Below are 24,130 nucleotides of genomic sequence, written 5' to 3' on the forward strand. Positions count from 1 at the left end.
GAGAAAGAAAGGCAAGTGACAAAGACAAAGGTTGCAGAAGAGCAGTGGGAAGTACTCAGAGATACATGGCACAACCTACAAGCTGATTTTCTTCTGCATTTGCACGACGGTGCACCTAAGCAAACTGATGCTGTTTTCATACCAAATTTTGATTTTTTTTTTAAGAAAACTGTTTACTGCTCTTTATAGAGAACTTTTTGGAATTTAGAAACTTCTCAATATTTTTGAAAGCATCTTCGCTTTACAGAGCAACACACACAAAATACTGGAGGAACTCAGCAGGCCAGGCAGCATCTATGGAAAAAAAGTACAGTCGATGTTTCAGGCCGAGACCCGTAGCAGGGCTCACAGAGGGGGAACAGTGAGAGAGGGTTTCACTGAGCTCCCATCAAAGGGTAGGCATCCCTGAAAGAGACTTTGCAGTGTAGTAATTGAAACACAAACAAGATCTGCCGATGCTGGAAATCCAAGCAATACACACAAAATGCTGGAGAAACTCAGGAGGCCAGGCAGCATCTACAGATAAAAACTAGTCAATGTCTTGACCTGAAACGTTGACCATATCTTTTCCCGCACAGATGCTGCCTGGCCTACTGAGTTGTTCCAGCATTTTGTGTGTGTTGCTTGGATTTTCGGCATCTGCCAATTCTCTCTTGTTCACTTTACAGAATTTTTCTTTATATGTGTAAGACTTTTGTAGACAAGCTATCCCATGTATTTATATTTATTAGGTTTTTGATTGAGTTCTTTATCTTACTGTGTTTTGTTTTGTGCTGCAAATGATCCAGAGTAACAATTATTTCGCTCTGCTTTAGACTTGTGTACTGGAAATGACATTAAACAATTTTGAATCTTGAATCTGATGATGCCATAGCCACGGCCTCCACTCCATCCTTTCCCACCTAGAGAACAATGGCTTGTACGACAACTTCAGTTCAGCATTTGATGTGATTGTCCCTCAGAGGCTGGTGGTAAACTGTCCTCATTTGGACTCAAGGCCCCTCTCTGTAACTGCATCTTACACTTCTTGACAGAAAGACCTCAGTCAGAGTTGGCAGCAACATCTCAAGCTCCATCATGCTGAGCGCTGGTGTCCTCCCCCGAGCTGTGTGCTCAGCCCACTGTTAGTTCATGACTGCAACGCCAGATCCAGCTCAAAGTGCATCATCAAGTTTGCTAAAGGTACAACAGTGGTTGGCCTCATTAGCAAAAGTAATGAGTGAGGAGGTGAAGAGGTTTATCAAATGATGTGAAAACAAACTGAGTCTCAAAATGGACAAGACAAAAGAGATGATCGTGGACATCAGCAAGACGCAGGTCGTCCACTCATTGTGTGGTATAGAAGCTACAAAACATCAGACTGCAAGACCCTACAGAGTACAGAAAAAACCACCAAGAGGATCGCTGTGGGTTTTCTCCCTATTTGTGATATTTACCAGCAGCACTGCATACAAAAGGCCCAAAACATTGTTGAGGATCCTTCCCACCCATCCCACAATCTCTTTGACCCACTACTGTCAGGAAGGAGTTACAGGAGCATCAGGACTAGGACTTCTTCCCTCAGGCTGTGAGACTAATGAATATACTGTCACTGCTGGGGTCTCGTCACTAGAACAGCAAGTTGTTAACTGATTACTGTACTGTTTATCTGTGCGATATATGTTATTCAGGTGCACTGTGCTCCAGAGGAACATTGTTTTGTTTGGTTGCATTTATGTATTTTGTCAGACAACAATAAACTTGAATGTGAATATAAGTAAAATCTATAATTTCCTTGCTGTGCAAAGAACATTGGAACTTGTTAAGCATACTCTCTGCAACTAAACCAGTGATTTGTTGAGGTACAATCAGCCTCCATGCATTCGTTCTCTATGCCAATAAATAGTAAAGCAGGAAAGTGACCTGAGATGTACTGTAGGATCCGTACTAACGGAGTGAATAATAGAACATACTTGAGGGGACAGGTAGCGTATTCTTACTTTTCATTATACTTACTATTCAATGAGATTATTGATAACACACAAGATTTTCATGTGTCATCCAAATTGCCAGTACATTTTAACAAAATTCTTTTGAAATTAAAAAGTTAAAAGCAACATGATCTAGTCCTGAAATATTTTCATTGTTCAATTCTGAGGTATGGATGAGCAGTTGGAGGAAAGAAGCCTAACATTCAGGTAAGCTGTTAGTCTAACAAAAGTTGCTTCCAAAAAAGAATGAAGCTACAAGGGAATCACATTTGTATTGGAAAGCATCTGTAAGCTTCTGAAAGATCTGGAAAAATTGTAGCACAAAATTACCTGAGCAACACTGGGGCATAAATTCAATTCAATTTAATTGTCATTTAACTATATACGAATACAGTACCAAGAGTCACACAAAGCACATACAAGATACATGCAGGCATGTGTAGGATATCGGTAAAAAAGTCACGCAAAAGAATGGTCCAGACCCTAAGTCCGTGGATGCCGCAGAAATCTGCAGTCTACCACAATACAGCTCGACTTCTGCCGAAGGAACACTGAGGGGCGGTATCGACTCCAGCCTGAACCCCATGCCATCCTGCCCCCATCACGTGAAGCAAACTGGCTTTGACACTTCTCTCCAGGCCACACCGCAGATTAAGGCCTAGTCTTCGCTGTGACCAAGGCCAAGCAGCTCCCCTGCCAACAAACCAGTGAATCACACTTGCAACATTCCACACCTACAATGTCTAAAAGGGCCTCGCGATCCTTTTAATCACATTAAATCTTGCAGCCTCTCTCCTGGTGGCTGTGAACAGGTAACACCGTAGCTTGACACCCCGAGTCCTTGAATGCCACAGAAATCCGTTGGCCATAATACAGCTCGTCTTCTCTGAGAGAACACTCGGGGCACAGCACTGACTCCAGCCCCGACGCTGTGCCACATCGCACCCAGTGGAACTCACCAGCTTTGACACCTCTCCCCCGGCAGCTGTAAACAGGGGTGATTCTTGTAACACCACATTGCAGCTTGAGGCCTAGCTCCTCACTACGAGCACGACCACACAGCTCCCCACTGTCCGCCAATAAACCAGTGAATCAGACTTGCAGTATTAGCAATGTCCAAAAGGGTCTTGGGATTATAAGAAAAGTAACAAAGATGGTCACTCGCTATCAGTCTGCAGCCTCCTTCGTGCACTAACTCCTCCGAAGCCTCTCTGACCAAGAGGCAGTATGATCCACATCAGGTCCAGCTCCTTCTGTTTCTTAACTGCAGTTCTTAATGTCTAGCAGAATCTTGCAATCATAAAAAAAAATAAAAGGTTTAATAACAGGAATTACAAATATATAAGATAAAAGATGAAACATGATTGAGTGCTTAAACAATGAAAAAATTTGATCAGGTACAAGTGGAGAAACATTGGTAAAAATCCCAGACAGAAGTATGTAATCATAAAATTGGAGGCGGGTCTCTTCAAAGAGATGATGCCAGAAAGCTCCTGTACACACAACCGATTGTAGAACTCCAGAACTTCTCCCAACAAAACCAACAAAAACTCAGAATTAATTGAAAATAAAAAGGCCTTAATACAACCTGAAATGCCAGGAGCTCCTCCCCCACCTCACCCCTCCCCCAAAGTCACTGCTCAACCCACAAATTTCTTTCAGCAGTTTAATTTTCTATATTGCAGCATCTACAGACTCCAATCTTCATTGAAGAGGGTTATGGATGTGAGACAAGATACACATAAGCCCAAAATGAATAGAATAGGATGTAGAGCCTTCTGGTTGGCACATCCATCACTGAGGGTGTGACCAAGCAGACATCAGGTGGTGCTTTAAATGGATATTTAATAACTCAATAGCAAAGGAACTATTCCCATGTCATTTCTGAGGAGGGAGAAAACCATGCTACACAGACGTCAGGCATTGTGCTCTGCATCTGCATTAGAACCCAGGGTCTCTGGGCGTAACTGCCCATAAAGCCAACACCACAAGCCATTTCATTCTACAGACCAAACCATTACAGGGTACAGGGATGCAGTAAATTCATGACTTTAGCTCAGACTATATGGGCCCTCATTTTACACTGCTTAAATAGTCTTCCGTAAATAATTCAAATTCAATATGTAATCCCTTAAAATAGCCTACAAACTCATCTAGAATTAACATTTAAGATAGACTTCCTCCTTACACAACTCGCTAGATCCAAAGATCCTACATTACCTATAATTCATAGTTTAACTATAAAGGATGTTTGGGAAAGTTCGCGCATCCTCTTAAGTTATGACTCACTGACTCATTCTGCAGTCATGGATCCTGAGAGAAAACAAGTGAGGAAGTCAGAGCTGCATTTAGAAAATAAGCTTAAAATTTTAAATAAATAAATGTTGTTATTATACCCACAATGTTATAACTTATTTTCTAGTGTGCACGTCTATTTCTATGTTAGATTAATGGGCAGGCCTGCCTTTCAACTTTAGAACACACAGTGCTTGAAAAGGGGCAACAGCTCAGCCACGTTATGACAAAATAGATAATTACGTGAAACAGTATTAACAAATAAATTAGTGCACTTGAATGTTAAGTGTTTGCTGCAGCCTACAAACATGGGACAAGATTTACAAGGTAGTCTTCAGCAGTTTTCCCAACCTGTGTTTTTAAGTTGATGTGTGTGGGGGGGGGGGGGGGGGTGTTTAAGCAAATGTTACATCCCCACCACTCTCCACACCCTGTCTATTAGAAAACTTTAGGAATAGAAACCATCATAACTTGTGTGCAGTCCCCCGAATTGATGTTCCAAACATCACTGTCGAAGAACCCACTAAATATTGCATGTAGCCTAGAAGAGATACCTCTTTCCGGAGCCCAGCATTACCGCCCTATCCTTGTACTTATTCATTGTCAGATTGGCTTTGGAGCACAAGCAAATCCACACAGGGAATTAATAATACTGAAACAAATTGAACTCTTTCACAAATTAAACCATAAGAACCCTTTGCAGATATTTCTTTCATTTATAGCCCATTAGGTTTATTTTACATAATGAAATAATTGAAACTATTTACTATGTAATTCTAAAAAAATGAATTTAATCATGTGATGTCATTTTTAAAATTAATTCAACTGTGTCAGTCTATGTTGCAACATGAAAACAAGTTAAGTGAATCGCCATTAAAAAACAGTTTGTTCCTGAACAATTTTTTTTAAAGCAGTTTAAAACATTTTGTTATCTGTAAAATAAAATGTGGTATTTGATCTATAAATGATACTTTCTGTTTTGACTGCAAAGTTCAAACAAAGCTGCAATTGAAGCTAAAAAATGCAAATTGCAACAAACTTCAGTTTAATTCACGAACAAAACATTCATCGATTATAAATAAATTACATTGTGACGTGGAATACAATTCTTGCTCTCGAGATTTAATATTTGTCAGTGACAGGTGATTAATTGTCTCGCTCCTCAGTGATACATCACTGGTAACCAACACACATATTCTGATCAACAGGGCAGCAAGAGCAGAAACCCATGGTAGATGTAACTGTAGCCCTCATTATAATGAGTAGAAATGTCTCTGGATAACAGCTTACATTGCTGAGCTGCGTTTGCCCCTGGTACTGCCCAGTGAAGCACGCAGCCGAGGATCCCTTGCTTTATAATGTTCGTTGAAGTCCAGTCTGAAGTTAAGGAAACGGAGACTTTCATCAGGACTTTTTGTCAATAATACCAGGAATTGTTGGACAATATCCTAAAGAGAGGAAATGAAGGTTAACTACATTAAATCTTGCAGCACAAGACATTCTTAATTAGTAGGAACTAAATATATTTAAGCAAATTAGCTTTAAACATATTCTTAATTAAATTGGATGACAAAAACCTGGAAGATGCTAAGAAGGATGAATGTGTACATGGACAGCTCTGCACTCATCAAAAGATCATACATCCTATGTAATTAGGTTGAAAAAGTGTAAGATAAAAACACCATTGCTACACGTCTAATGCTCCACCCCTTGTTCTCATTTTGGAATGTCATTTTTCAAGGAAACCTCCATCATTCCCATTTCCAAGATAAGTAATGTGTCCTGTATCTACAACTACCGACAAACAACTGCATCATCGACCCCAACGAAGTACTTTGAGAGCTTGGTAATGGTCCACATCGGTCAATATAAAGCTCCTGCCATTTGCAACCCTCCAAGGAGGACCACAACTTTGTCATGGCTTGCTTGCCTCAATGACCTGGAGAGCTATGTTGGCTGGAGTCAGGGCATTACACTTTGGCTCTTGGTAGAGTCACCCATGCCAAACAGGTCAAAGGGCAGACTAAGTGCAGTCCACTGGTCCTCCAAGTTCAGGGGTTTCAGCTCAGGGCTAGCAACCTTGACCGGTAAAACAAAATTGTTACAGAAACAGCAATGAAGAATCTGAGCGCAATGGTATTCCTAAGTCTCCACCCAAGACTTGCATGACTGACAGTATTAAAAACCACGAGGAAGCTACTGACACAAGGAAGGAGGCCTGAAGACTGCCAGAGATGGAAGACTTTCATTGCTGCCCTGAACACCAGCAACATTATCAGGCAGTAATGATGGTAATTTCAATTTGCATACAGGTGAAACACCATCTCCCTTACACTGCATCAGCTCTGGATCACCTTGACAATTAGAATACATACATCAGGATGTTATTCATTGATTACAGTACAGCCATCAACACAGTAACACCAAACAAGCTCACTTTTGAATTATTGGTGCCTTAGGGCTCCCACCTGCTTTTAGATTTTCTGATCGGCCAACTGAATCAGTTAGAATTTGTCATAACGTTTCATTTACCCTGATACCTAACGATAGTGCTTTTTGGGTTGTGTGCTCAGTCACCGGCTCTGCTCCCTGTATACCCATGACTGTGTAACTAAATACTCAATCCACTAATTAGATGATGGAAGTAGAGGAAAGAGATTGCGAACGCTGTGTCCTGCTGTCAAAACAACAACATAATCCTCAACATTAGCAAGGCAAAAGAATTGGTAGACCCAAGCTGACATCTTCAAGTTCCACGTCAACTGCAATCTCCCCTGGTCCCTCCATACTGATGTGGTAATCGAGAAAGCGCATTGGGATATGTACTGCCTTAGACATCGGAGAACATTCAGCTTTGTTTACAAGGGGCTCCTGGATAGGTACATGGAGCTTAGAAAAATAGAGGGCTATGGGTAACCCTAGGTAATTTCTAAAGTAAGTACATGCTCAGCACAGCATTGTGGGCCGGTATTGTGCTGTAGGGTTTCTTTGTTTCTATGATCCTCTTAAACTTCTACAGATGCACTATACAATGTATCCTAACAGGTTCCTCGGTCCCTGATGGCCAGACTCAAGGACAGCTTCAGCTCTTTCATGTCCCCTTCCCAGTGTTGCTACCACATTCTCAAATCCTCAATTCTTCCTCTTCCGCACTGTCACTTTATCTTTTCTTTATACACTACTTCAGTTTGCACTACACCTTTGAACTATTCTGCTGTTTTGCACCTGTCATATTTACTAGTGTATCTATTATTACAAATATACTGTTTGCACTGTGAGCTTTGAGAAGATTAATTGGTCCCTGTTGTGTATGACAAGTAATTAATCTGAATCTGAAAAACATAGATGCTCGAACTCTGAAAATACTGGGGACAGGCAACAAGTCAGGCAATGCAGCGAGAGAAGAAAGAGTAGAACCAGGAGATGTAGAATGCGACTGGAAATAGAAAATCGTAGAATTGCAGCACAAAAACAAGCTCCTTTGGCCAAACTCATCTATGCTGACAGTGAAGCCTATCTACACTAACCCATTTAATTGGTAATTGACTTATTACTGTCACATGCACCAAGAATTCCTGATGAGCCATGACCTGTACAAGAGCCCTGGAGCCATGAATCACTACGGAGGCCACATGTCAGTGTAAACCTTTGTAAGCCTACAATCTGCAACACAGTTACAACTTATTACTTGGCAGAACAATTCTACTTCGATGAAAGCTCACTGATCTGAAACATTTCCCTCCCCCTTACTAAATTAATAAGTTGGGATATAATCCAGTCAAAACTAAATGCAAGGAAAACATGAGGAAACGCCTTGCATAAATAGTTGATCATGAATGGAGCACAACAGATGCAGATTTCCAATAAAACGTTAAAGAATTAAGAGAGTAAACTGATAATTCTTTTTCATTAAATTTCCATTCAGGATGGAAGGAGATCATCACGTTATTTCAAATATTCATTGTTGAAAATTCGTGATCTCAATGTGTTATTAAGACTTGAGCACTGAGATACACTGCTCTATTCATGTACTCCCAATACATACCATAATTGCAGACTGGAATTACTCACCTGGTAAAAATGTGAGCATACACGTATCTGAGAACACATCTTCGGAATTAACTGCTGGAATTCATTAATTCTCTTATTTTCTGCCTCCTCTTCAGCTGCTGTCGTTCCCCACTTCCCCTAAATGGAGGAGTAAAAGTATTATTTTGTGGGGATACAAGTAATTCAATGTTTTTCAGGATATGACTAGGTTATGGAATCATGTGGGGAACAAAACTGATAGTTATATTCCATCCACTAAAAGTACAAATGTTGTGCATTGAAAAGACAACTTTCAATGCACAACTTTCCCCCTAGGGGGCACTTGGTGGTTCAGAGAACTAACTGAATATTTTTTTCCTATAATTGCTTGGTGTAACTTTTCTATCACTCACCACATCCAGCCATCAGCATGACTTCCAATCCCAGTCCCTTCACCGTGAATCATCTTCTCCACGGCCTTCAGCCCAGCTCGTCCATGCCAACCAAAATGTCCACATGAACTAGTCAAATTTGCCTGCATTTGGCCCATATCCCTTTAAACCTTCTCACCCATGTACCTAATCAACTAGTGTTTTAACTTTACAGTGGAACTCACCACCATACTTCCTCTGGCAGCTCATTCCACATACCACTCCCTGTGTGCAACATTTGCCCTCAGTTTCCCTTTAAATTTTTGTTCTGCCACGATTAACCTGTGCCCCTTAGTTTTGGATTCTCCTACCCCGGGTAAGGTATTGTGCTTACCCTTATCAATGTCCCTCATGAGTTTATTCACACTCCGGAGGAAACAGTGTCAGCCTATCCATTTTCTGTTTGAACTCAGGATCTCCAGTCCCAATAACATCTATGTGGATATTTATTGTACACTTTCCAGCTTAATGACACCCTTCCTATAGATAGGCAACCAGAATTGCACATAGTACTCTTAAGTGCAATCTCATCAATGTCTTGTACAAATCGTTTTCTTTTTCCTTAAATGAAAAATCCTATATAAAGCAGTGGATGCACCCCAAACCATTACAGGTAAAGTCCTCCCCGCATTGTGTACATTTATACGGAACAATGTCTCAAGAAAGCAGCATCTATCATCAAGGATCTCCAACACCCATGTCAATCTCTCTTCTCATTGCTGCTATCAGGAAGGTATAGGAGCTTCAGGACCCACACCAGCAGTTCCAGGAACAACTATCACCTTTCAACCATCAGGCTCTTGAACCAGATGGGATAACTTCACTTGTCCCAACACTGAACCATTCCCAAGGACTCTTCATTTCATGACCTTGATATTGTTTTTCTTTTGTATTTGCACAGTTTATTGTCTTTTGCTGACCAGTTGTCCACCCTGTTGGGTGTGGTCTTTCTGTGATTCTATTATGGTTGTTGGATTTACTGAGTATGCCTGCAAGAAAATCAATCTCAGGGTTGTATATGGTGACATATACGCACAGGTACTATGATAATAAATTTACTTTGAACTTTATACAAATGGAACACAACATCTTAACTCTTGTGCTCAATGTCCTGATCAACAAGGGCAAGCATCTCAAGCATTGTCTTCATCGTTCTGTTTATCCATGTCACCACTTTCAGGGAATTATGTTCTTGCATCCCTAGGCCTCTTAGTCTACACTTCCCAGGGACCTGTCAGTTACTGTGTATGTCCTTCTATGATTTAACTTAACAAAATGTAAATCTTTGCACTTGTCATGGCTAAATTCAATCTGCCATTCCTTGACCCATTTTCCCAGTCTTCCTGTAATCTTAGATACCTTCTTTACTGCACACTATACCACCAATTATGGCATTATCTGAAATCTTACTAATTGTACCAATCAGGCCTCTGGAAAACCACCTTCCACTACTATCCTCTGACTCCTGCTACCAAGATAAGTTTGTATCCAATTGATTGGCTCACCTGGATTCCATGTGATCTAACTTTCCAGCCCAGCTTACCTGGCAGACTTTCTCAAAGACCTTGCTAAAGTCCATGCAGCCAACATCTACCACCTTGTCCACAGCAATCCCTTTGGTCATCACTTGGAAAACACAATCAAATTCATGAGACATGATTTCCAATGCACAAAGCCATCCTGCCTAATTCCTAATCAGTCCTTGCCTTTCCAAATTTCTCTCAGAGTCCCCTCCATTACCTACTGGAGTTCTCTGGTTTGTCCTTGTAGCCCTTCTTATATAAAGGCACCAATTTGGCCACCCTCCAGTATTTGGGTACATCTCTGCCAGGCTCAAGCAATTTATTCCCTAACCTCCCACAACGTCCTTGGATTCTCTTGATGTGCTATATGGACTTATCCACCATTATGCACTTTAAAAATCACTAGCACCTCCCTTTTGCAATGTGGATGCTTCAAGATATCACTGTTCTCTTCCAGCTTACCTGCCTTTCTCTAGAGCAAATACAGATGAGACATATTCAATCAAGGCCACATCCATCTCACATGCCTTCACATACAAGATGATTACAGTGATCCTTAAGGGGACCTGTAATCTCCTAGTTAACCTTTTGATTTCAATATAGTTAGATAATTTTTTCAGATTATCCCTTGTCTTATCTCTCAAAGCTAACTCACAACCTTCTTTTGACCTCCTACTTTCCTGCTTAAACTTGACATGCCTCCTTCTGTTTTCCTTCTGTGTTCTGCACTTCAATCCCTTATGTAACAAGATTCCCCAATTCTGTCAAAGATCAAGTACTAAGTATACTTATGATCAAAGTACATATATGTCATCAAATACAACCCTGAGATTCATTTTCTTGTGGGCATATTCAATAAATCCATAACAGAAATCAATGGAAGAATGCACCAACTTGTGTATTCAACCAGTGTGCCAAATAAAACAGACTGAAAATACAAAAAGAAAGAAATAATATTAACATTAAATACATAAGCAATAAATATTGAGAACACAAGTCCATAGGTTGTGGGAGCATTTCAATGATGGGCAAGTTAAGTCAGGGTGAAGTTATGCCCTTTGGTTCAAGAGCCCGATGGCTATGGGGTAATAACTGTTCCTAAACAGTTTATGGCATTTTCACTCTTGGGGCTGGGGGGGGGGGGGGGGGTGGTGGTGGTTGATGCTACTGTTGTTATTCTTTTTTGCAAATGAGTGGGTTGGGGATCATTATTATTGCTGTTTTTTCTGCGGATGGGGATTGTTATTGTTGGTGTATTTTCTGCGAGGGGGGGATTTGATGTTATTGTCGCTGTTTTTAATTTCACAAGGGTGTGGAGTTGATGTCTTTACTTTCAACTCTGTGGTCTTTCTGTATATCATGCCTACATGGAGAAGACAAACATCAGTTCATTATACGTCCATAATTTGACAATGAAATGATCCTTTGAACCTGGTGGTGTGAGCCCTAAGGCTCCTGTAGCTTCTTGCTCCACCCCTTCCCCAACCTCTTTATACTGGCTATGTACCCTCTATCTTTCAGACCAGATGAAGGGTCTCAGCCCTTGCCCATATCCCTCCACAGATGCTGAGTTCCTCTAGCAGTCTGTTTTTCCCCGCCTCTCTCCCCCAAGCAAGCTTTAGCTTCAAAGTCATCCTCATGCTAATGTACGATTTTATCTTGTGGACCAATCATATCATTTTTTCATAACTATCTAAAAACTAACAAAATTATGATCACTGGTCTCAAAATGTTCCCCAAATGACACATAAGTCACTTACCCTGTCTCATTATTCAGCAGGAGGTTCAAGCATTGCCTGTCTCGTGGAGCTATCTATACATAGTTTAGGAAAAATTTCCTGGACACATTGAACAAATCTGTCCCATTCAACTTCTGAGCATTAGGGTAGTCTCAGATGGAAAGTTAAAGTTACCTTCTGTTGCACCCCTATTACTCTTACAACTATTTGCAATCTCCCTACATACCTGCTCCTCTTCTCTGCAGGACTGTTGGGATCTACAGGATAATACCAAAGCGATCACAATTTTTTTATTTGTATATTCTTGCGGGACGATCCTCTTATTTCTGGTTAATAATAATTTATAACAACCTGTTGAAAACTGTCAGTATTTTTCCATTTTTGTGTTCCCTTTGAAGATTTGGCATCATGTTGCCATCCCCAAAATGGACTGCCAGGAAAGGCATTTCTGTTGCTCCCCAATTTACAAAGCTATTTTAATTCCATGCAGGGAGACATCTTGAAAGCTGAAGCTCTTATTTTTAAAGATCAAATGTTTATCTAATCTCCAAGACCAACACACATTTATCACATCTGTAGTGACATAACTAGCAGGAACTTCTTCCAAGCATTAGCAAGCTGTTGTATAGGAGCTTGCTTAATGCTCAAAAGTGATTTTGCAAGAATTAATTTATTGAAATAACAGAGTTTATAATGTACATTGCCAAAATGTTTTGCATACAATGAAAAACTCATTTCACTTGTACCATTACAGCATCACTTTTGTATGCATCAATATACCACAGGTTGTAATGGAATGAGAGAATCAATAAGTAATTTTGGAAGAGCTGGCAAAAAGAGCTGTGTTGTTCTAACCCTGGAAGCAGATCAAAGCAATAACATTCCCTGATCTGTGACAAATCCTCTGCCTCAGCTTCTTCAACTGATACCTTACTCTTATGTTCTTACTTAGGAAAGACAAAATATATATATATCCCGAAGTAGACTATTGCTGCTTGAGGCTCAGTGGTGGATTTAACCAGCTTGAACTTTGTAACATATGTGGGGATAAATACAGAATTTAAATGGGGGCCTCATCTGTAATTCTAATTCCAACGATGGCACTCTGTACCAGGGTTCATTACGCGCCAGAGAGTACCGCATAAAATCTAAGATAGAACACCGCATCAGCAGAAGAACATATCTAAAGATACACTGTGCTCCCAGAAAGACATTAGGGAGTGAGAAATGCTGCACTGTCAAAAGGACAGTGCTGGAGGGAGGGAGGAATGGGTACTGTACTGTCGAAGTGGCACCTCTCATTCTGCAGTTTCAGTTAGGTGTAAAAGATTCCAGTCATAATTCAAACAGGAAGAGAATTGCCCTTGTGCTCTGACAGTATTATTAAATTTTTATTCAGCATTGTTAAAAAAAGATAATTTAGCAATTATTCTGCACAAAGATTTTTGCCTTGTACAATGTAGTTCTCATCTTTGTGCAGGTTACAACAGTGAATTCTCTGGCTGTAAAGTTAAGAGAGTATAGTAAAGCAGAGGCTTTGCAGCTGAAGTTGCAGCTCTGGCATCACCATCTCAAAGCATAACCTATTGTACTGGCAAGCTAGATTTGGCATACTAGATCCACTGGAAATAACAGCACAGTGATATGCAACAAAGAGTTCATCTTGCGAACCATGAATGTCTAACATACGAGTTGCTGTTTTTATCACCCACTGACCGAGTTAGAATGACTAGAAAGACCTAGTTGCCAGACTGGGTTAATAGTAGGTGGTATCAGCTGCAGCACAAGGGAGATACTTACTGACATTATCCTCACTAATCTACCCCTTGCAAATACCTGTTGCAAATATTGGAGCAATATCTAAGTGATTAACCACACTTTATTCTTGGAGAGTGTTCCATCTTTATACAAAAGGCATTGTGTGGTGTCACCATTCTGTCAACTGAGATAGTTTCAGAAAAGATCTCACAGCTCTAAGCTGTTCACTAGGAGATACCCTGAACTTTTAATAAAAGCAGTATCACTGCATTTCTCGACAATCCAGGCCTAGCATTTTTCTCACTCCACTGGAAAAAGGCCAAGATGTACTTTATTGCCTTTCCAACATCATATTTAGTGGAGTATTGTTTTAGTGCAGTCGCCCAAATTCTTTCAAAGCAATGAAACAGACTGCAAATTACTGAACGTGGGGATCTGAGTCTCCTTTTGATCTGAGACTCCTTCAGCCTGATGTTGAGAAGCTGATATCACTGCACCAAGCCCAAGAAGCAGTGAATAGTTGAATAACTAATAACATGCTCTAAAATTGTTAATAAAATTTGTATCACTGTAATTAAATAATTTTATTTGTAACTTTAAATGGATTTGAATTTTTTTTGCAATTAATTGTCACTGTTCTAAATTTGCAGTTCCTATTTTATTTCACTGTGCATCATAAAATCAAAATTCTTTATAGTTTTTATGTGATGGCCAGAAAGAGAGAGGTGTTAGGGAGATGTGGTCTGGGAGCCAAAAGAAACTTTGGGAACCACTGCTTTGATCAAACTATTCCAATCATTAGACAGATCTGCTTTAAAGAATGGAAAATTATTCAGGTATGTACAGTTCACAAAAAAAAAATCCAGATCTTGCTGAATTACTGCCCTATTGGTCTCTATCATCAGCACATTGAATACTATCAATCATAAAGTTTCAAACAATATTTACTCAATAATAAACTGTTCACTGGTACTCAATGTGGTCTCTAGTAGGACGGCTGATTCCAAATCTCATTACGATCTTAGTTACAGCACGAGCATAAAACTGAATTGCAGAGGTGAGGCAAGAATCACTGTCTTTGACACTAAAACTCAATATAACTAGCTGGTACAGTAATCACCTTCTTCCTAAATTTGGAATTTGGAGTTCTTGCTGGTGGTTGTAAAATGTATTGTCCTAGCACAACTTTTCAAATAATTAAGTATTTTTTGCTGCATGAGACATCTATCTTGGCAACATTCAGGTCTGGTCTAAAATGTGGTCAGACTTTAATCATCTCAAAAAGAAAGTCCAATCATCTAAAAGCTGTTACTACATCTCCCAACATCAACTAGAAAACCAGAATTCTAACTGCAAGTCATCTAATACCATGGCCACAAGATTAGATGCTTGGTATTCTGCAGCAAGCAATTTGCCAAAGCCTAGAAGAGTAGTACTGGGCGATTTTAATTGTCAAATACAGTAAAACTAATATCTGCCACCCAACCACTCAAAAACACCAAAGGGTTGTTATCAGCTCACCAGGTAATGCTTGCCACATTTCTTTACAACTCTCATTCCCTCTGGGACCCAGTCCTAGTGATAGTACTCTCATCACAGTAACTTCAGCAGTTGAAGCTCATCCTGCAGCCTTGAGGAATCGTACAGATGGAGGTAAATGCCATTCTTGCCAAAGATGTTAGCATCAGGAAATTAATTTACAATTAATTTGTTGGGTATCCTGATGTGAAAAAAAAGTGTTAGATAACTGCAGTTTATAGAACCTGCTCCAACTGCTTCTATCACTGTTAATAGATGCAGCTTTACCCATACCTCCTGCTGTTTATAGATCCTGACCCATAATACAATACTTCAGCAACACATCTTTCATACCTCTGCCTGTCTTTCCTTCTTCAATTCTGCATACCGCAGCCGATGATGTAATTCCTCAAGGGCCGAACGATACATGGACTCTTGCGCACTCTGAAACTCCAAGATTCGATCAAATAGTGCTCGAAGCTGTGTTAACAGTTCCTAGAACAAAAAAACAAGCAACCATCAGGAAAAGGTTCAATATATTTCCATTGACAGATAAGTAATGCTGTTGTCAGCCACAATGCACTTGAGAGATTAAACCCGGGAATGACTGCTTTGGGCCTGTAATAAGTTGGTTTGTGGATTCCGTTCAACTTTTTGACCCGGAGTCGAAGTTCCTCAAGCCAACACTTGCTGCATGTATGGCTATTGCAGGGTCTCCCAGTTACCGCATTATGCAACTGCAGCACATCACCTGCCCTGCCATCTGCTCTGATTAACTAATGTCTTATTTATTAGTTTAATTAGTGTTTATTAGACTTCAGCACTGTGAATGTGCAGAACTTGCTGCATTTGTTCAACCACAACATACTGGAGAAAATAAAGGAAAAATTACACACTTATTCACCTGCTCCCCCGTCTTGTGACTTCACATGTAGACACTCACAGTCAGAAAGAGACTATGAGCATTGTTTCACCATTAGATTGAAACTAACCAAACTGATTGAATGGGGCCTTCTTTGTGCTTTTTTTGTGTCACTTGTTCTCCATCAGCAACATCACAGCACTGATCTTCAGACTACCTTCAGCTTGTACTTGCTAGTTCCTGGATCACAGCATCCTTGCTGATACAGAGAAGCAATGGAAATGTATGGTTCAGGATGTCATTATACTCGTTTTATCTATGATGGCCAAAATGGACTCTATAGTTTTTAAACTGTGGTTCTTTCTTTAAGTGCCCACCTTGTCACCTGTTCGTGCTTTAGTACTGTAGAAAGTGCAAAATGAAACATTTCTTTCTGCATCCCCAAGGCCCTCCATAATTTTCTGCACTGAATGAAGTTTTCCAACAAGCTCCTTTGGCTCCTGGCTGGGCATTTCAAAGTGCTTCACAAGATTGGCTTAAGTGGACCACCAAAGATTCATTCAGCCAAAACCTGGAGTACCAACAGAGGGATGAACCAACTGGACCTTATTCTCATCAACTTACAAACTGCAGATTCATCTCTCCATGACAAGATTGGTAGGAGTAAGAACAAAATGGTCTTAAGACTATCTGATCTTCACACTGAGCACATCATGCTGAGTATGATGTAGAGTATCCGAAATGGCATCAACCCAGCAACAGATCTGGCAATCAACAATGTGCTGAAGGCCATTAGCAGTAGAGCTGCGTTACAGACAGTCTATTATCTCAAGATTTGTAAATTCCCACTCTTCCAATACAATCAAGCCAGGGACACAACGTGCATCAATTCATGAGTGTAGACAGGCTTGCCAGGAGGAACCTCAGACAATATTACATCAATCTAGTGAAGCCACATAAAAAGACTGCAAATGGCTAAAGAATGCAAGTGAGCATATCAGATCAAAGGTGTACATTGATATGACTGAATTTAGTCATGTTTAATTCAGATCAACAATTCTACAGCAAACTGAAGTTATGGGAGGAGGGGGGTGAATGCTGGAAAAGAAACAAACTTCCTTTTCCAAACAGTAACTGAACCCAGAAAGTGAAGTAAAACAAGTGGATAATCTACCTCAGATTATCATCATGGAAGTCTAAAGCCACTTATTCACTCCAGAGATGTCAAAGCTCTGGGATCCAACATCAGTGCTAGAGACATTCTCCAGAATTTCTATCAAGTTTTGATCTGGAGCAGATTCAATGGGCTGAATGCCTAATTCTGCTCCTATGTCTTATGATCTAATTTCTCATGTCACTTGTCAAAGTGCTAATGTATACAGCCACAACACTGACATCAACCTAACAACTTGAAAATTACTCATTTATATCCTGTCCACCAAAAAAAAAACAGACAAAATCAGTTTATCAATGATTATCAGATCTGAGCATGCTGAAAAGCTGGATGTCACTGGCAACTTGTGAACAACTGCTATTTACACTACAAGAACCCGAGCAAAATTTAAAATAAGTGGAAAATTCATTGCCATCTGGGGTCACATCTGGTACGAAGAGTTCAGAAAGACAGAGATGATCTCAATAAAATGTACAGAATTCTTAAGGGGTTGACAGATGGACGAGGATTTGATGTTTGATGAGGCAACGGGGGTCACCTATTGCATCTGGTGCTCCCGGTGTGGCCTCCTCTACATCGGCGAGACCCGACGCAGATTGGGGACACCACTTCGTTGAGCACCTTTGCTCCATCTGCCACAATAGACAGCATTTCCGGTTGCCACCCTCTTCAACTCTGCTTCACATTCTAATTCGGATATGTCCATACATGGCCTCCTCTACTGCCATGATGAGGCCAAACTCAGGTTGGAGGAGCAACATCTCATATACAGTCTGGGTAGTCTCCAGCCCCTTGGCATGAACATTCAATTCTCCAACTTCTGGTAATTCCCTCCCCCTCCCTTCCCCCATCCCAGTTTCACTCTGCCTCCTTCTCCAGATGTCTATCATCTCCCTCATGGTTCAGCCTTCTTCTACTACCCACAGTGCTTTCCCTTTACATTCCTTCTTCACCTTTCCTGCCTATCCCCTCCCTGCTTCCCCTCTCCCACCCCTTGATCTTTCTCCTGACTGATTTTTCACCTGGTACTTACCAGCCTTCTCCTTCCCACCCTCCCCCCACCCCCTCCCTCTTCAGTTCTGATGAAGGGTCTCAGCCCGAAACGTTGACTGTTCATTTCCACGGATGCTGCCCGACCTGCTGAGTTCCTCCAGCGTGTTGTGCATGTTTCTACATCCTTAATATACAGTTTCATCAATGCAGGGCAAGCTGATGTCACTTACTTCAGAGTTGCTGTCCAGCAGACATTGTGAGACTATTGTGTCAAGGAAAGTTTCATGAGCAGCAGTGATGTGATCAAGATCCTGTGCCTGTTGCAACTTATTCCACAGCTCATCCCAGGAACATTCCAATACCTGCAGGACATCGATAACATCAGTTATAACAAAATATTTCATTGTTATTAAGCTCCTTGTGTGTGCTTCACAAGTGAATTACATAACAAAATCTACCACTGAGCCTTGAAAGAAGATACAAAGACAGATAACCCAAAATTTAACTAGAGCTACATTTTAAGACAATCTTAAAAAGAGAAGATTGATAAATATTAATTTACTGTAGGTAGGAAGTTTCTGACCTTCAAGTGCAGGGTGTAGAAGGCATAGGTCACCCAACAATTATAATCCAATTGACTCATTAGAGTATAAATTAATATACAATTAAGATCTGCTGATTTAAAAGTTTACCCCTTTGTTTCCTCTTTGGTAAAATGAAAAACAGAAGCCTCTTGAAGCCACAATCCAACTAATTCTGTTAACACCCTCTGCCTCAGCAGCAATGACAAAAACTAGGGACTAAAGCAGTCTACTTCGCCTATTTTCAGTGAACAACCTCTGCTTGTATTGTGACTGTTGTAATAAGCTGATCTCATTTGATACTGCATAAGAACCATGAAACCGATGGTTTAATTTCGTTGCTGCACTGGTGCCTCATCAATCAGTTAAAATCTTCACAGCTGTGAGCTTTCAGCTTGGCAACAAACAGTGGATTTAAATTAGAAATTTTATTATCAAAGCTGCATTCCACAACATTTAACAAACCCGGCTCACAGAAGACAGAACAGTACAGCACAATACAGGCCCTTCAGCCCATTATGCTGTGCCGACCAATACAAACCTACTGCATGATCAATCTACCTTTTCCTCCTAAACAGCCTATAACCTTCCACTTTTCTTGTATCCATGTACCTATCTAAAAGTCTCTTAAATGTCCCTCTATCACCACCCTCAAATGTTCCAGACACTTGCCACTCTGTGCAAAAAAAAAACCCTATCTGACATCTTGAACTTTAACTTAACCTTGAATTTCCCTCCACTTATCTTAAAAACATGTCCTCTGCTACTGCCCTTTGCCACACCTGGGAAAAATTTCTCTTGATGTTCACTCTGTCTACCATAATCTTATACACTTCATTCAAGTCGCCTCTCATACTCCTTCACTCCAATGAGAAAAGCCCGAGCTAGCTGAACTTTTCCACATCAGACATGGTCTCTAATCCAGGCAGCATTCTGGCCAATGCCATCTCTAAAGCTTCCATATCCTTCCTATGAGACAACTAGAACCAAACGCCATACTCTGTGTGGTCTAACCAGAATATTACAGAGCTGTAACCTTGCCTTACCCCCCAACTAACGAAGGCAAGCACACCATCCGCCTTTTTATCCAATTAACTCGTGTGGCAACTGATCTATGGACTTAGACCCAAGATCTATCTGTTCTTCCACACAGCTAAGAATCCCACCACTAACCTACTCCATCTTCAAGTTCAATCTTCACACTTTTCTGGACTGAACTTCACCTGCACTTCTCCGCCAACCTCTGCATCCTGTCTATATCCTGCTGTAACCCATAACAACCTTTTACACTATCTGTAACATTACCAATCTTTATGTCATCAGCACAATTACGAACTCACCCTTCCACTTTCTGATCCAAGTTATTTATAAAAGTCATGAAGAGTAGGGGTCCCAGATCAGATCCCTGCACAACACCACTGGTCACCATCTACTACCACCCTCTGCTTTCAGTGGACAACCTCAACTCTGAATCCGTGTAGTCAAATTTCCATGAGTCCCTTCTGGCTTTTGTCAAATGCAATACTAAAATCCACTGCTCAAACTTCACCAATTTGTTTTGTCACCTCTTCAAAAACTTAATCAGGCTCTCGAGGCACAACCTACCCCTCACAAAGGCATGTTGTCTGGACCCAATCAGACTACGCTCGTAAATCACGTCTCTAAGAATTCTCCCCATTAATTTGCTCGCCACTGACATAAGACTCACTGGTCTATAATTTCCAGCATGATTCCTAATAACTTCCATGAACACCAGAATACCTGCCACCCTCCAGACCTCTGGAACTACTCCTGTGGCCAAGAAGGATGCAAAGATCATTGTCAATGCCCCAGCAACCTCTTCCTTCGATTCTGCAGTACCTTGGGTTATATCCTTCTGGCCCTGGGGACTTAACTATCCTAATATTTTTCAGAAGGTCCAATGCTGCCTCTATCTTAATCTTGACATGCTTCAGCACATTAGGCTGTTTGATGCTGACCTCACTTGTCAGGGCTCCTCTCCCCAGAGAACGCTTAACTATTAATTAAGGACCTCCCCTACCTCCAAGCACATCTTTCCCAATTCTCAGTGATATCCTCAATTTAGTCATCTTCCTGTTCACCATAAACGTGATCCTTTGGGATTTTCCTTAATTCGACTTGCTAAGGCCTTCTAATATCCCCCCTTCGAGCTCTGCCAAATCTTTTCCTGACTAACTTATAACTCTCAAGAATCCTGTCTGATTTTTGTTTCCTCAGCTTTAGGTATGTTTCCCTCTTCCTCTTGACTAGATGCTCCACATCACTTGTCAGCCACGGTTCCTTCAACCTATCATCCTTTCCCAGACCCAGTGGGACAAACCTGTCCAGAACCCTGTGCAAGAATTCCCTAAACAAGCTTCACATTCCTACTGTGCATTTGCTGAGAACACCTATTCCCAATTTACACTCTCCAGTTCCTGCCTAATTAAAAACTTACCCATATTGTCCATGGATATGTTAAAAGGTCAGGGAGTTGTGATAGCTATCTCAAAATGCTCACCCACCAAAAGGCAAGTTACCTGACCTGGTTCATTGCCTCATGCCTGATTCAGAATGGCATCTCCTCTAGTCAGTCTGTCCACATACTGTGCCAAGAATCCTTCCTGAACATCTAACAAATTCTACCCCATCAAAAGAGGTGCTAGTCCATATTACAGATTGAAGCATCCCATAACAACAGTTAAAAGGTGTCGACTACATCAACTTTGCCTCCAATTTCCACTCTGCCCTCAAATTTACCTGGTCCCTTTCCAACACCTCCCTCCCCTTTCTTGATCTCTGTTTCCATCTCTGGAGACAGCTTATCCAATGTCTATTACAAACCCACTGAGTCTCTCAGCTACCAAGACTATACCTCTTCCCACCATGTTACTCGTAAAAATGACACCCCCTTTTCTCAATTTCTCCATCTTTGCTGCATCTGCTCTCAGGATGAGGCTTTTCATTCCAGAGAAAGATGTCTTCCTTCTTCAAAGAAAGGGGCTTCCCTTCCTCCGCCATCAACACTGCCCTTAACTGCATTTCATGCAAGTCTGCCCTCACCTCATCCTCCCACCACCACACGAGGGATACGGTTCCTCTTGTCCTCACTACCACCCCATCAGCCTCCGTTTCCAACACATAATTCCGACATCTCCAACAGGATTCCCCCCACCAAGCACGTCTTCCCCTCCCCTCACACTCTGCTTTCCACAGGGATCACTCCCTACGTAACTCCCTCCTTCCTTTATCCCTCACCACTTATCTCACTCCTGGCACTTACCCTTGCTACACCTCCTCCATCACTACCATTCAGGGCTCCAAAAAGTCGTTCCAGATGAGGCAACACTTTACCAATGAGTCTGTTGGGGTCATCTATTGTATCCAGTGATCCCGTAGCGGCCTCTTGCATATCGGTGCAATCCACCACAGGAGACTGCTTTACCGAGCACCTACGATCCGTCCGCCAAAAAAGCAGGATCTCCCAGTGACAACCCATTTTAATTCTACTTCCCATTCTGACAGGTCCATCCACAGCCTCCTCTACTGCTGTGATGAAGTCACACTCAGGCTGGAGGAGCAACAACTTATATTCCATCTGGGTAGCCTCCAAACTGATGGCATGAACATTAATTTCTCGAACTTCCATCCCCCTTCTCTATTCCCCATCCCTTTCCCTCTCTCACCTTATCTCCTTGCCTGCCCAATGCCTCCCTCTGGTGCTCCTCCCCCTTTCTCTTTCTTCCATAGCCTTCTGTCCTCTCCTATTAGATTCCCCCTTCTCCAGACCTGTATCTCTTTCACCAATCAACCCCAACTCTTTACTTCACCTCCCCCCACCCCCTATCTCTGACTCTTCGTCTTTTTTTCTCCGGTCCCACTGAAGGATCTTGGTGCAAAACATCGAATGCACTCTTTTCCATAAATGCTACCTGGCCTGCTGAGTTCCTCCAGCATTTTGCGTGTGTTAAAAGGTGTAATGTTGCTCAAGCATAATCAATACAAAAATAATACATTTGAAACTAACTTGGCAAGGCAACAATTTTACGAGTGATTGCTGCTTATTGGGCATACCTCAAAAGTGATGTAATACTGCATCTGATGTACAAAGTGCACCATTTCTGATGCTAGAATGTGACACTGGTGAAGCACTCCTGATAGCTCTGAAGGAGATAGAAAAGGTGGTAAACTTCAGAACAGTGAAAGGTCAAAGAAATTAATTTACAAAAGTGTAAGATTGCAGTTTTCTTTCAGTTCTGAAACATAGATCATAACGTCAAAACTTGGAAGCCATATCTCCCTTCCTACCAGGTGGTTTCTGGTAATATTTCTGAAGATTCAACAAAGATGAACTCAGTTAAGATTCCAAATTACATCTTTGAGCAAAAGCAAGTGAAAATAATGGATTGAATGCTTCAACTCAATAACCTTGTTTAACATCTAACCAACCATCAATTATCTCAGAAATACCACTCATGATAAACAAGCCTGACACACATTTGAGCTCGTCCGTTGCTGAGAAAGGAGAGAGAGGCACAGAAGACCTGACTGTACTCATCTGAACACTGAGCAAGAACATGGAGAAGGAACTGCAAAAGAACACCAAGCCTTCACTCATTTCAGCGCTGGTTGTAATGGAGTCTCATATCAGTGTTTAAAATCTCAGTAACATCCAACCTAACTAATGAATATTGATTGCTGGCTGAGAAAGAAGTCCAGCTGATGTACTGTGAAGAATACTTTTGATTTGAAAGTCACTGGAAATGGGCTATGAATTGAGGCATCTGGAAACTATGAACTGAACAATAGATGACGTTTGATGCATTACAATTCACAACTACAGCTGTTGTGCCAAATTTAAGGCAGGAAGAGAAAAGAAAAAATTCCTAATCGCTGATTGGTAGGTTGGTACTGCAGCGTAGCAATCGTTTCTCAGCACCAGTGATCACTGATTGGGGTTCAATTCCCACTGCTGTCTGTGAGGAGTTCATACACTCTTCCTGTCACCACCTGAGTTTCCTTGTACGTTCCAAAAAGGCATTAGTGAGATGTGATGACACTTGTGGGCTGTCCCCACCACATTCCTCAGACTATGCTGGTCGTCGACGCAAAATGATGCACTCCACTGTAAGTTTTGATGTACATGTGACAAAGCCAATTGTAAACTTTGTTCCTCGAAATGAATCATTCAGGGAATTTCTTGAAATTATTACATAAAGTCAGTTCATCTTCTTGGACAGTCTAAGCTAAAATGAGA

General features: G+C 41.1%; 1 protein-coding gene across 2 annotated transcripts in view; it reads right to left on the minus strand.

Moving 5' to 3' along the window:
• Positions 1 to 2,327: 2,327 nt before the first annotated feature.
• tubgcp3 (tubulin gamma complex component 3) overlaps positions 2,328 to 24,130 on the minus strand; it is a 136,234-nt gene continuing 114,431 nt past the window's right edge. The window contains exons 18-23 of one of the 2 annotated variants that reach the window (XM_059970592.1): positions 22,948 to 23,036; positions 18,523 to 18,654; positions 15,618 to 15,758; positions 8,337 to 8,453; positions 5,556 to 5,713; positions 2,328 to 3,260 (exon numbers count right to left, since the gene is read on the minus strand). In XM_059970592.1, coding sequence (XP_059826575.1) covers positions 3,251 to 3,260; positions 5,556 to 5,713; positions 8,337 to 8,453; positions 15,618 to 15,758; positions 18,523 to 18,654; positions 22,948 to 23,036 — 647 coding nt within the window. In that variant the 3' untranslated portion in view covers positions 2,328 to 3,250. Of the gene's footprint in view, positions 3,261 to 5,034; positions 5,714 to 8,336; positions 8,454 to 15,617; positions 15,759 to 18,522; positions 18,655 to 22,947; positions 23,037 to 24,130 lie in introns of those variants that run through there. The other variant, XM_059970593.1, reaches the window with a different exon arrangement.

The sequence above is a fragment of the Hypanus sabinus genome, chromosome 5, assembly GCF_030144855.1.
Source record: "Hypanus sabinus isolate sHypSab1 chromosome 5, sHypSab1.hap1, whole genome shotgun sequence".
NCBI lineage: Eukaryota > Metazoa > Chordata > Chondrichthyes > Myliobatiformes > Dasyatidae > Hypanus > Hypanus sabinus.